Source organism: Mesoplodon bidens (assembly GCF_964165515.1).
Source record: "Mesoplodon bidens genome assembly, chromosome: 8".
NCBI classification, from domain to species: Eukaryota; Metazoa; Chordata; class Mammalia; order Artiodactyla; family Ziphiidae; genus Mesoplodon; species Mesoplodon bidens.
In genome coordinates this window covers 27,591,680-27,604,995 of record NC_138165.1, presented here as the reverse complement: position 1 = coordinate 27,604,995, position 13,316 = coordinate 27,591,680, and the positions used below count along the sequence as shown (strand labels likewise).

General features: G+C 37.4%; 1 protein-coding gene across 4 annotated transcripts in view; it reads left to right on the top strand.

Moving 5' to 3' along the window:
* The window catches only part of DCAF17 (DDB1 and CUL4 associated factor 17), a 34,931-nt gene extending 23,212 nt beyond the window's left edge, over positions 1–11,719 (top strand). Inside the window, exons 9-13 of one of the 4 annotated variants that reach the window (XM_081243218.1) lie at positions 2,366–2,475; positions 5,445–5,535; positions 6,255–6,338; positions 8,571–8,726; positions 9,514–11,719. In XM_081243218.1, coding sequence (XP_081099344.1) covers positions 2,366–2,475; positions 5,445–5,535; positions 6,255–6,338; positions 8,571–8,726; positions 9,514–9,681 — 609 coding nt within the window. In that variant the 3' untranslated portion in view covers positions 9,682–11,719. Of the gene's footprint in view, positions 1–2,365; positions 2,476–5,444; positions 5,536–6,254; positions 6,339–8,570; positions 8,727–9,513 lie in introns of those variants that run through there. The other 3 variants (XM_081243219.1, XM_081243220.1, XM_081243221.1) reach the window with 3 other exon arrangements.
* Positions 11,720–13,316: the final 1,597 nt, after the last annotated feature.

The following is a 13,316-nucleotide window of genomic DNA, read 5'->3' as shown; positions in this document are numbered from 1 at the left end:
GTATAGTGTGTTCTAGTTTTTTGTTTGTTTGTTTGTCTTTTTGCAGGAGCATTCTTCCCTTCCATTTTCTCATTAACCTATCACATGTGGGAGCTCCTGTTTGGCCCAGCCCAGTGACATCCTCTTTTACAAATGCAGACTGTTTCCCGCAAGTCTGTGGTTTGATTATTCACCTCCCAGCAGTGGACATCCTTCAGTCACCAGGACCTGTCACATCTCTTTGTTGCTGAACTTTTCTATCTGATCAAACCCTGCACAGTTCACATTCTAGACATTTAGTACATATTCTTCTTATATAAGAACTGATAATACATATTCTTTTATGTGTGTGTACAAAATGGCCTTCAACATCTACATCAAGCATGCCTGTCAAGTATTCTCCTTGTATGATTACTGATTATAACATTTAGTCAGATCTTATTTCAACATATTCATAAATAATTGCTAAATCCAGGGGAGTTTTCAGTCCTTTTGCTGGACAACTTTGTTGAAGTGATATTGCCTTAATGATGCATATGTGCCTTACCTCCCCACCTGTGAGTCAGAAAAATAGATAACCCAAAAACATATATGTAGGCAAACTGAAGAATTCAGAAAATGATTCATAGCTTTCTATTAAACTGAGCTTTAAACTAGCATTTGAGCAAATAATAAAAACTACAGAAGCTGATAATAATGCTGCCTAGTATTTAACACAAAGAGAGATAATGTTTCTTTTGCATGTTGTATTTAGATATTATAATAAAGAGAATAGTCTCCTAAAGAAAGAAAGATACGGGGGATTTTTGTGTGTGTATATATATATACTTACATATACACACAGCATAAAAAAGTTTTATATTAAACAAAGAAGCATTTGGAGCTAATGCCAAAATGTACACATTGTTTTAGTGGTTGCAACCAAGATGTTTAATTGTATTGAGTTTCTTATATGTAAAATGCAGTAATACCACCATTTCTATTAGAAATCGTTAGGATACTTATAAAAATTCTTGAAAAATTAAAATGCATGTGCTAATTTGATACCTAAAATGTGTTAAATTCCAATTTTTAAAAAAGCATGGCATGCAAAGCACTTGTGATGTAACCCCAGCCTACCTCTCCAGTCTCATGGCTGGACACTCTACTTCTCAATTTAATTTTATCTGCTACTCGTGTTTGTGCATATACATGCTAAATGGATCAACACTTCTGTGCTTTTGATTTTGCTGTCTCTTCTTTCTAGCCACTTTATTCTCATTTCAAGGCAGAGTTCAGGCTCCTGAAATTCTGCTTACCTGGGTTGGATGCTTGATCATATCCTGTGCATGGCTTGACCACTTTGTTTTCTACACTGCCTTATTCTATTTCTGTTTCTATCTCCCTTCTTGAATATGAGCTTCTTGATGACAAGGATTATGTTTAGTGCCTAGTGTGATACCTTAAACATAGTGTCCTGTCAGTATATGCTAATAGAATTAATAATTTTATATGTCAGAAACTTTTATGAGTATCTACTAGGAAAGATGACATCATTTCATTTTACATTGGAAAAATTAAGTTAAATGACTTGGATAAAGCCAGTGACGTTAATGTATCCATGCCGGTATTAGTCCCCAGTGCTCCTGTGTGTAAGGTAAAACATTTATTACATATGTGATCACATATGGAGGTATCTTTTTCTTTATTTTAATGTCTAAACATACTCTACCATGAAATCAGTCTCTCTACTTACCTTAAGTGCTAAGCAGTATTAGACCATTTCCTCAGCATTAGAGTTTAACATCTGGCTTTTGCAAGGAGGTTATATGACCTGTTTGGTTGCATGCTTAGTTTTGTGCTATCTACTCTTCTGATGGACAGTTTGTTCAGGATAGGGAAGGGAGAAGGCTGTTGTGGGGGACTGCACGTACCTAATTATGGCAGAGTTAAATAATGGAAAATCCATGGACTTTGGAGTCGAATCTGCTGTTCAGTAGGTGCAGAATACTAAGCAAATGATTTATCCTCTTTGTGCATCAGTTTCCTCATCCGTAAGATGGGGATAGCAATACATGCTTCAAGTATTGCTGAGATCAAAAGAAATAATGAGTATAAAACCTCTGAGGCAGTGCCAGACATATATTAGGTGCTTGAGATATGGTAACTTATTATTTATGAGCTATAATATATAGTGCAGGGTGCATCTATGAAATTTCTGAATTTAACTGTTCTGGATTTCTCAAGTTTGAGTGTCCTAATTCAGCCTTAATACACATCCCACTTCAGCTGGTTAATGATTTCTCTTCCTTTGCCTTCGACTTACTGATCTATCACTGGTGCTGGATTAGAAAAATTATTTTATTTTTCCTTAATTTTTATTTTCAATATTTTGTTCCAACTTCAGGCAAAAAACGGGGTACAAGAAATGGAGTGTTGTTCTCTAGAATCTGACTGGATCTATTTCCATCCTGATGCTTCTGGTAGAATTATACATGTTGGCCCAAATCAGGTCAAGTGAGTATTTTCCTTAGTTACTTTAAAGTTAAAAGTAGCTTTTGGTAGTATTTATTGGCATCTTTATTTTTGCCAGCTAACTACTGAGCAAATTTTGGAAATAATTAACTTGTTGTAGGGTGCTTCCTCAGAGAATGGCATCTAGAAAACCTGACTTTATTCTTTCAACCTCATCATTACTGTTTGTAAGTATTACATTTGAGTAAGTTCTTTGTTGGATGATAGATGACGTGTGAGGAAAAGGAGATTACATATTGGTTCATCCTCATGAGGTCTTAATTCATTCTCCAGGATTAATGAGAGAGATGATTTATCTTTGTTCTAAAAGACAGCCTTACTGCTGGAGAAGCAGCAGGTTGTTTGAAGTAAATCTTGTTGTATTTAGTTTACCCACGTCTTCCACACAGTTAACCTCTCTTCCTTGAAACACTCTTCATTTGGCTTCCCTGACACCACAGTGCTCCTGAATATTTTCTTCCCTCTCTGATCTGTCTTTCTTAGTATCCATTCACGTTCTTCCTCTTCTGCTCAGACTTTAAGTCCTTAGGACTTAGACCCTCTTTTCTCACTCTTCGTTCCCTTTCTGCTTGATTCTCGTGTTTATTCCCTTGGCTTTAAAGATCATGTATACACCAAAACTCCAAAATTTCTCTTAGCACAAACCTCTCATCTAAGCTTATGTCGTAAGTCTGGAATCATTCTTGACACTTTCTTACCTTCTTGTCTTTCATCAGTATACGTGTACTTAAACACTCACTTGCATTTTCTCTCTCTCTCTCTCTCTCTCTCTCACACACACACACACACACACACACACACACGCACCATATATTCCCATCAATCCAGTTTATTTTGCTACTAAACATTTCTTAAATCTGCCTCTTTCTGCCCTTGGCCACTGTCACCACCTTGGTCAGATCATTGTCATCACTAGCCTAGACTATAATAGTTGCCTTCTTACAGGACTCCAAGAATCTAGTTTTTACTCTTTAAGTCTATTTTCTTCTCAGCATCTAGAGTGATTTTTAGAAACATTAACAAACACAAAAACCTAACCAAGTGAATTCTGCTTTAACCTTTTTATGACTTATTGCACTTAAGATAAAGACCAACATACTTAGCTGGTCTAAAAGATTCCTCCCACTCAGTTTACTTCAGTCATGCTGTCTTTTCACAAAGCTGAGGACCTGTTCCCTCTATTTGAATTCTGTTTCCCCTACCTGTTTTGCCTAATTTCTATTCATATTTTATGCCCCCTTAAATGTCCCTTTTTCAAAGAGTACTTCCCTGGCACCCTTCATTAGATTAGCTGCCCCATCATATTTTCACTCTACCCACTATGTAATCTTCTGTAGCACTTACAGCAATTTAAATTAATTATTTGTGTGATTATCTGTTTGAATATCTAGGTTGGGAATCATGAGCTCCATGACAGGGAAAGAATCTATCTTGTTGACACCTGTAACCCTGGCACTGAGCATAGGTCTTAGTACAGAGTAGGTGCTCAGTAAGTATTTGTTGAATAAGAAGAGTAGTCTCTGCATTCTTTATTTCGTATGCTTCATGATAATTAGTCTACTCTGGATCAGTTATAAGGAGGATGAAGGGACTTAATGAAAAAAGATTATGAACTTTTATAAAAAGTCATAAAAAGTAATGGTCAGCTTTAATAAACCTTACTCTTAATGTTTGTTACCACACATCTTTTATATTAGTTTGAGTTTAAGAAAATAAGGTCCACAAAGAGTGTGTGCCCTTTTGCTAGGTTTTAAACGATAGGCACTCTTAAATATTGGCACTAATTAAGATAACTAATTAAGGAATTTAAAATGTAATCTCATTTCTTTGTCTCTGGCAAACTCTAAGGCCTCCAGCTCTCTCTGGCCACAGTGGCTGCGTCTCCCTGCTGTTCTCTTTGCCTGCATTTGAGACTTTAAGCTTTGAGGACATCGTGCTTTTTAATTTTTTTAATGGTACAGTTACTTTTTTATTTTATTTATTTATTTATTTACTTACTTACTTTTGGCTGTGTTGGGTCTTCGTTTCTGTGCGAGGGCTTTCTCTAGTTATGGCAAGCGGGGGCCACTCTTCATCACGGTGCACGGGCCTCTCACCATCGCGGCCTCTCGTGTTGCGGAGCACAGGCTCCAGACGTGCAGGCTCAGTAGTTGTGGCTCACGGGCCTAGTTGCTCCACGGCATGTGGGATCTTCCCAGACCAGGGCTCGACCCGTGTCCCCTGCATTAGCAGGCAGATTCTCAACCACTGCGCCACCAGGGAAGCCCGACATTGTGCTTTTGATGCTTGTTAATGCTGTGAACAGATTTGTGTAGGTGGTGAGAAAATTCTTTTACTTTCACTTGCTTAATAACCTTGATCCGTGAGGTCATTTGCACTCAGAAAACCCAAATCTTTAAATATAACTTTAAGAAAAAAGAAAAGTATTAAGTCATTTGCAGTTTTAAAATATTACTCTACCATGAAAATTCTCGGTTTAGAACTTAGTTGCTAATCCAGTCTATATTATATTTAACTCTGAGTGTTGTTCATTGATACCTCATTCTATCTTCAGAAATAAAAATGTAAATATCTACTATAATGTCATTGTTAAAGCTGAAATGTTGAAGACCTGCTGCAGGATGGTAGAGAGGAGGTTCTTTAGAGTAACTTTCATTAAGTCAGTTTGGAAGATAGTGTAAGCCTCAGCAAGCTGCTGCATTACTTACTTCAGTAGCACCTGTTGTCATATATCCTGTTTTTCTGTTTAACAGAATCTCTAAATTTGAAGAAATTTATGGACACTTAAGTTATCAGACATTAATATTTTGGACTAATCAGGAGGAGAATAGAACTAACTCAGTGTTGTTACTATAATTTTCATTTGCTAAGTTTCTTTTCAGTAGTTCAACTTTGACATTTTGACGGTGTGTTGAGGTCTTAGGTTCTTAGAATCCTTTTTACCTTTTCAGAGTTTTAAAGCTAAGTGAAGTAGAAAATAATAGTGCCCAGCATCAGATCTCTGAAGATTTTGTCATTTTGGCCAACAGGGAGAAGAACAAAGTAAGTCAGGAGTACTTTAAAATCCTTTGTATATCACTGTCTTTCTATATAAGAATATAATATGCAAATGTATTTACCTTTTAGTGGCAGAAAAGAAAAGCACAGTCCTATAAAAGTCTGTTCATTTTGTCTACATGGGTAGCTAGTCTTAGCCCCATGTATAATATCTATGAGATTTGAAGAGAGTTGATTATATTGACTTTATCTTTTGCTTATTTCTGTTTCCTTTCTGGGTTTCTCTTTAAGTTTTTATTGCTGAATTATCAACCTTTGGGTTTAATTAATTGTGCAAACTTAGGATAAGAAAGGTTAGATATAAACTTTAAAAAATTACACACCATTCTTTAACTCCGAACGGTTCTTTGTCTTTAGCATACAAATTAAGAGCCTGAAGAAAATCATGCAGAGGGAAATTTCCAAAAGCAGATCGACTCTTTATTTGCTGTGCTATACTAAGGCAAAAATCAGAAGGGCAGGTGAAGTAACAAATCTGTAACCTTTGTATTTCTATTTTGGTATTTTATCCATTAAGAACTTTACTATAATAAAGTATTTTTATTAATTGGAGGATCCAGAATCCGGTTCAGAATTTTCTCAGTTGAGGAAAGAATTGTGGATGTTAGAGAAGGGTTGGTTAGTTAACAAATTCGTTAATACAGTTTTGCCATTGACTACATAATAGGACTTGTCATATATTTTTATTTCTCTCCATATGATAGAATGAAAACTTACCCACTGTTACAGCTTCTGGACGGGTGGTTAAAAAAAGCTTTAACCTTCTGGATGATGACCCAGAACAAGAGGTATTACTTTAGCCAGAAATAATAAACTAAGCTTGTATGAACTTGCCCTGGGGTAGAGGTTGGGGAGCTCCATGCAACCTTAGTCTGTAGGATTGTGTGTGCTATTTGAACCGATGTGTCTCTGTCTCCTCTCTTTTCATATTGGAATTATTCTTAAGATTTTGTTTGCAGAAGATTTCATAGGACCGAAATAATTTGAAAACACTATTATTAGCTTATTGTTTTGTTGATGTGCACACTTCCTAGGGTAATCTCTTAATAGAAAATTATTGAGTCATATCTTGATGACTATGGCTTTTGCCTTGTTTTTCACTTACTAGACATAGATGTGTTTGTTAATGCTCATGAGCCAGAGGAGGAGGGTGTAAGGGTGTGGTAAATCAGTTCAGCCTTTGGCCTCAACTTGCCATTGCCAGTCACTAAGCTAATACATTTTTATCCTTTTCTTTTAAAAAAAAGAAGCACTGGAATTACTTATGAACTCAGCTCAAAGGGTTCATACTTCAAATATATAGCCTTTGCGTAAATACTGAATCCCTTTAGACTCTATAACTATATAGTTCGTATGACCATTTCTAGGTAGAAATATTGAGTAGCCCTCTAAAGATAGTTTTTTTTTTTTTTTGCGATACGCGGGCCTCTCACTGTTGTGGCCTCCCCTGTTGCAGAGCACAGGCTCTGGACGTGCAGGCTCAGCGGCCATGGCTCATGGGCCTAGCTGCTCCGCGGCATGTGGGATCTTCCTGGACTGGGGCACGAGCCCGTGTCCCCTGCATCGGCAGGCGGACTCTCAACCACTGCACCACCAGGGAAGCCCTAAGGATAGTTTTTGAAAATCTTTTAAAATAGGTTGGAGGTGGCACAGTATGTGGCTACTCTCAAAATATCTATCTATCTATATATATATATATATTCTTTTGAACCAAATATATATTTATTCTTTTGAACCATTGAGAACAAAGCAGAAAGCTTCCTACCCTGTATGTAAAACTGTATTCAAGAAAAACATACCAAAGTTACCAAAAGATGGCAAGAATACTTAAGAAGGGAGAAGGCACTAGCAAAGAGAAAGATACTCTGCATTGTGAGATTAGAAAACAAAAACTTTTCACCTGTAAAGGAAAAGTTGAAAGGGGTTGTGACTAAAATCTATAAAATTACTGACACTCAGGCAAGAAGTCACCTTTTGAAGTTTGCCCAAGGTAAGATTAAGGCAAAAAGTAAATTAAAAGGAATCACTGGTAATAAATCTACGTAAATTTTTATGTCATAGGTGGTAAAGGCAGAAAATGTAAATGGATTAAAAAGCAGTTTGACCAAATGTGAGTGAAGGTTTAGTATTTGGTGATTAAGAGAAACTTGCTGTGCCTGTCAAGATGTGCCATCCCTGGATGGGTGAGCATAGATCTGCTTCCCCATGAGGCTGTTGGAGTCCCAGGTTTTCTTCCTTGAGACAGAGTTCTGGGGTTAGATTTTTCTCTCTTAATGTCTTTACCATCATTAATCATTTCTAACTAACGTCTCTTATCCCAGTCCTGTTCTGTGGGTTGGATTTCTGTTCCTAATATTCTCCCTCAAGTATAAGCAGCCATTTTTGCTTTCTTTAGGGAACCAAAAAGGTGTTTTTTTTCTGTGCCACGTGGCTTGCAGGATCTTAGTTCCCTGACGAGGGATGGAAAGCGTGTAGTCCTAACCACTGGACCACCAGGGAATTCCCTAAGAAAGGGTTTTTTTTAAAAAAGGATGGCAAATAGGGTCATAAATAGTATATGATGGGCTATCAGTTCTTCTTGAAATGACTTGTGTTTTCCTGGTATGAGAACCTTCCGAGCACAGTGGGCAGTCTTCAAGTTTCAGAACTGAGTTTTATATATTTAGTCCTGTCTGGAAACCAGTGAACACACCTATCAGTGTCAGCAGTTGAATACCTCTTTCAAATTTGGAGACACTCTGGCTTGCTGTCATAATAGAGAATTTCAGTTATACTTTGGCTGAGATCTACATAGACTTGGTTGTGTTCATCAAAATCTGTAGGATACTTCTTGAGTCTTAAAAATCTTGAGACTGATGTTTTACTAGGCAGATAAGTGGAAACACATTTCTGTCTATGCTCCCACCCGTTCATTTTTCTTTCTACATATTTTTATAAATAATAGTTAAGCCACAAATGTAGAAATAATCCTAACTGGATTTTGCCCCTCTTTTCTTTTGCCTTATCATCTATCCCCCAAGACTTTCAAAATTGTGGACTATGAAGATGAGTTAGATTTGCTTTCTGTGGTAGCTGTTACTCAAATAGATGCTGAAGGAAAAGCTCACCTGGATTTCCACTGTAATGAATATGGAACTTTACTTAAAAGCATTCCACTCGTGGAGTCATGGGATGTGGTGAGTAGAGTCCATGGAATACAAAGTTGTAAGAGTTTCCTTTATAGGTGACATTTATTGGAACAGATGTTACTGTGTTCACGTCAGTCCAGGTTCACCTATACCAGTGACCACATGGAAGAGGTTATCATCCTACATGCAGGACAAAATGAGTACTTCTTTAGACTTTCTCCTCTAGGGAGTAGAGGATGCCTCCTTACCAATGGCTTTAAAGATAAAGCTTTATGCTTTTTTCATGAGACATGCTGTCTATTTCCTTACCATAGTCTAGTTTTCTCCCATTTTATAAGTTTGGTAATGTTCTAAACAATAAAAATATACTGTATCGAATCCCCACAGTTATTTAATAGAGACAAATCTAAGCGTGTAGGGTTTTCAAGCACTCTTGGGAGTGTTTGTCTGCTCTTCTAAGTATTATAGAAAATAAAAGTTATAAAGAACAGTAGATGTTACTTTACCCAATCATTGTTTTATCTGTGGAGAACCTGAAAGATTTAGCAACTTGGCCACGGTCACAAGTGAAATAGCGGCAATGTTGGCAATAGAATCTGGGTGTTCAGACTCCTAAGTCCAGGGTTCTTTTCATTCTCAACATTTTGTGTCATGCTTTTCTCATAAGTCGTCTGCATATCCACAAATAATGAAAAATAAACTATTTCTGGCAGCTATTTTGCCTCCAAGTGTATATTTGAACATCCCTAGCATAGACGCTGTGACATTTTAATGACCCAGTAGTGAATATGATTATGTGAAGAGGAGATTCCATTTGCCTTTGTTTTCGTTACAGACTTATAGCCACGAAGTTTACTTTGACAGAGACTTGGTACTACACATAGAACAGAAACCCAGCAGGGTCTTCAGCTGCTATGTTTACCAGATGGTATGTGACCCTGGGGAAGAAGAAGAAACCACAAACAGAAGTTGTAAAAAAGATTGCGGTAATTTTAAATTTTGAGATGTAACTTCTGAGACTTCTAGCCAAACACCCCAGCAGCCATGTCCAGTCCTCCTCTTTATTATCTGCATAGCATATTCTCCAGTATTTTCCAGAAAGGGTCTTGTGTTGACTTCAGATGACTGTGACTTCTTTTTTAAACTCTTGCCATACAAGGTGGTGAGGACTTCATTTTATGTAGAGATTTTTTTACAATGACATCCCAAGAAGTCTAACATTTTGCAGTTTTTAGGCGGGTAGTGATGCAAATATAAAACATTGAAGAGCAGAGAAAGAGGTTAATTCTAATTATTGGGAGAGGGTCATTGATGAGTAGGTGTTTAACGTGGTTGTTAAAGGATGGCCTGGGATTTTGATTGGTAAAACTAAGGGGGAGAGAGAAAAAGAAAGATACAAAAGATACAGAAAGAAATCAAGAAATCCTGTATCCTCTCACCCAAACTTTATTTAAGGATGGAAAATGAGATGTATAATATGAAAGCATACTTTGAGCCAAAAATGTGTCATCACAGTTTAAAAAAAATGTATATGTATATATGTTTTGTATTTGTATATAGTATCAGGAATTGGCTATAGTTCCCCAATTATCTTTTCTTCCATGGTTTTATTCTCTTGGTTTGTTGTTCCCATTGGTTTTTTGTGTTTCTATTAGGCTAATGTAAAAGATATCAAGCAAACTGTAAGTGAACATTTTTTCTCTCATATGTAGGCTGTTTAGCTGTTACTATATCTAAGAATGTTGTATTCATTTCACTCTTCTATTTATTTGGTGAGTCTTCCAATTCTGCTTAGGCAATCTTTTCACACCTAGGCAATAAGATAAAGGTATCCTGGGTTGTACCAGCCCTGCTCCCTGTAGAAGAGTAGATAAAGTCCCAGGAGTTCTTACGAGCTTAGAAACTGACTGGCAGCTAGAAAAAGGTTTTGGCTCTATCTTAGCTGTGAGATGAGTATTTTTTTTTCTTTATTAGAACTGATCAAAATATGATCCTTGAACTCAGATAATCATGCTTCGGAATGTTAACTAAAAGCAACCCAAGTAAAGGGAGGAAAATGTTTCTTCGTGGTTCCTGTTTGAAAAATCCAGTTGCTTGCAATCCACATGTTTAGCACATTTCTCTGATTCAGGCTCAAAAGAATAACTAGTAAAAATAGAAGGGGAGGAGACAGCAGTGAAAATCATTGCTGATTCAAATTTAAAATTAAAAGATGGGATTTTAGCTTGGATGATTTACATCAAAATCCTCCAGTTTTCCCTTCAATTTTGGCCTGATCCCATGTTAAGAACAATGTGAATTCTGCCCTCTTCTGCCCTTGAAGTTTGCAGATAAATTTCAGGCTAATTATGATCAACAGGGCTGGTGAGAGAAAGGCGTTAGCTATTCCGAAAGTCTAGAAATCAGTAGTAGAGTCCATAAATTAAAAAAAAAATAAAGGGAACAAACCTAAAACTGTCTTTTGTGCAATAGAAAAGAAGATTGCTAACATTTTAGAATAAGGGAAAATATTTATATGTTGCCTAAAAATAAATCTTTCTGAATCTGCACTTACGTATAATAACCACTTGGGAAAGTAAAAGTGATTACCTCATGAGCAAGATGATAAAACTATCTTCATATATTAAATTCTCATACTTTCATATCTACTGGTTGAAAAATCCATTCTCATTTTATGCATATTTAATAGCACTATTTAATATAATATTTGAAGTCAGAGTATTTTGGAGATATGATTGTGATTACAAAGCACAGTTATGAATAGCTGAATAGTTATGATGTGCTAGATATTGCCCCAAACTTCCAGCTAGACATGAGCTATATCTAAATAGTCCTGCCCAGTGAATTTATATCTTGAAACAAGTTCGATAAGAGGAAGTAGATAAATATCAGAGGAAAGAAAAGAAACCAGTATGGTGGGTTTCAAAGCAGATGCAGTGCTATGTAAAGGCAGAAAGCCTGCTCTCCATTTCCGAAAGTGTTTCAGAAAAGGATGTCTTAAGACTTCAATCCTGTCAGATTTTTTTTAAAAAGCAGGTTTGTTGAGTTTACCTTTCTCTAAGTCATTGCCTTCTTTTTTTTTTTTTTTTTTTTTTTTTTTTTTTTTTTGCGGTATGCGGGCCTCTCACTGCTGTGGCCTCTCCCTTTGCGGAGCACAGGCTCCGCGGCCATGACTCAGGCTCACCGGCCCAGCCGCTCCGCGGCATGTGGGATCTTCCTGGTCCGGGGCGCGAACCTGTGTCCTCTGCATCGGCAAGCAGACGCTCAACCACTGCGCCACCAGGGAAGCCCTCATTGCCTTCTTTTGATGAAGGAATTCATCTGTTCAGAAAGGCATCTGAGAACTATCTGAGATGCTTGGCTGCTTTTTTGGTGGGGGCAGGGTTGGGTGGAATACTTCCAGTCAAGACAGGAACTGACCGCTAGGAAACGCCTGCTGTCTGACTGCTGCCCACATGAAACTAGACCTGGATCCACATGCCATATGGGCCAGGCAGGAAATGCACCTAGTGTGAAAGACAATAGGGAGTTGTGGACAGTGTAACAAATAGGAGAGCTATGCCCCAACTAAAGGGACAAGCTGCTACTGCTTAGTTAATTAAGCTGCTACTGCTTAGTTTCAGCCAGTTGTAACATGATGTGGGAATGTGGACTGCATGATTGTTAACAGGAAGGTTAATTAAAAGGGTGCCAAAAGATTAAGAAGATAACAAAGAATGTGGGAAATGCACAGGTAACAGACATAGCAGGAAACAATAGAGCATGCTTCCCCCAAAATTATTGGCTTCCCAGCTCCCCACAGTGGCATGCAGCTGCTCCTTCCGCTGCCTGCAAGACATGAGACTGCTGTTCCCCTGAGGGTAGAGGGAAGTGGTAGTTAATATCCTCCTGCCCCTCCTTAACCCTCCTCTCTCTCTGACTACTTTAGAGGCTTTAACTATGTGCCAGCCTACTTAACAGGTGCTAGTGACAGGCATAAAACATTGTGGGTGACATATCTGAGATGGGGTGAAACAGGGTAGCAAGATTGGGTGAAACAGGGTAGCTTCTTTTAGCAGGTCCAGATATTAAGCTGATGAGAGGTATATTTCTGCATTTCTCTCTTTGATCTAAGAGTCTGAATTCTCACAGTATCAGTGCAGCAAGATTATTGTTCTTTGACTTTCTAAAACATTTCTCGCAACTCAGAGAGAAAACAAAACAAATCCTATCGTAGTTGCTATTTGAACTACATTGTGAGGAGATGATACTGTTCAAACTAAGGTTTTGTTCCACATTTTTCCATCAGTTGAATGTTTTGTTTCTTGTACATACTTTTTTCTTAATGATAACATATTTATTGAGTTCTTTCTATCTGCCAATCACTGTGATACATGTAAAATGAATTGTCTCACTTAACATTCAAAATAACCATATGAGGTATGAACTACCATTTTTCTTCCTCATTTGTAAAATGAGGAAAGTGAGGCTTACAGAAGTTAATTTGCCCAAGGGCCTACAACTAATAAGCGCAGAGGTGGGAAACACATTCAGATTTGTTTGACACAAACTTATGCCAAATTTCCTCTAAAGCTCTCAAAAGGCAAAGGATGTTATTTTATCCCATATGTAGCATATTAACAATGATAACATTGGGTA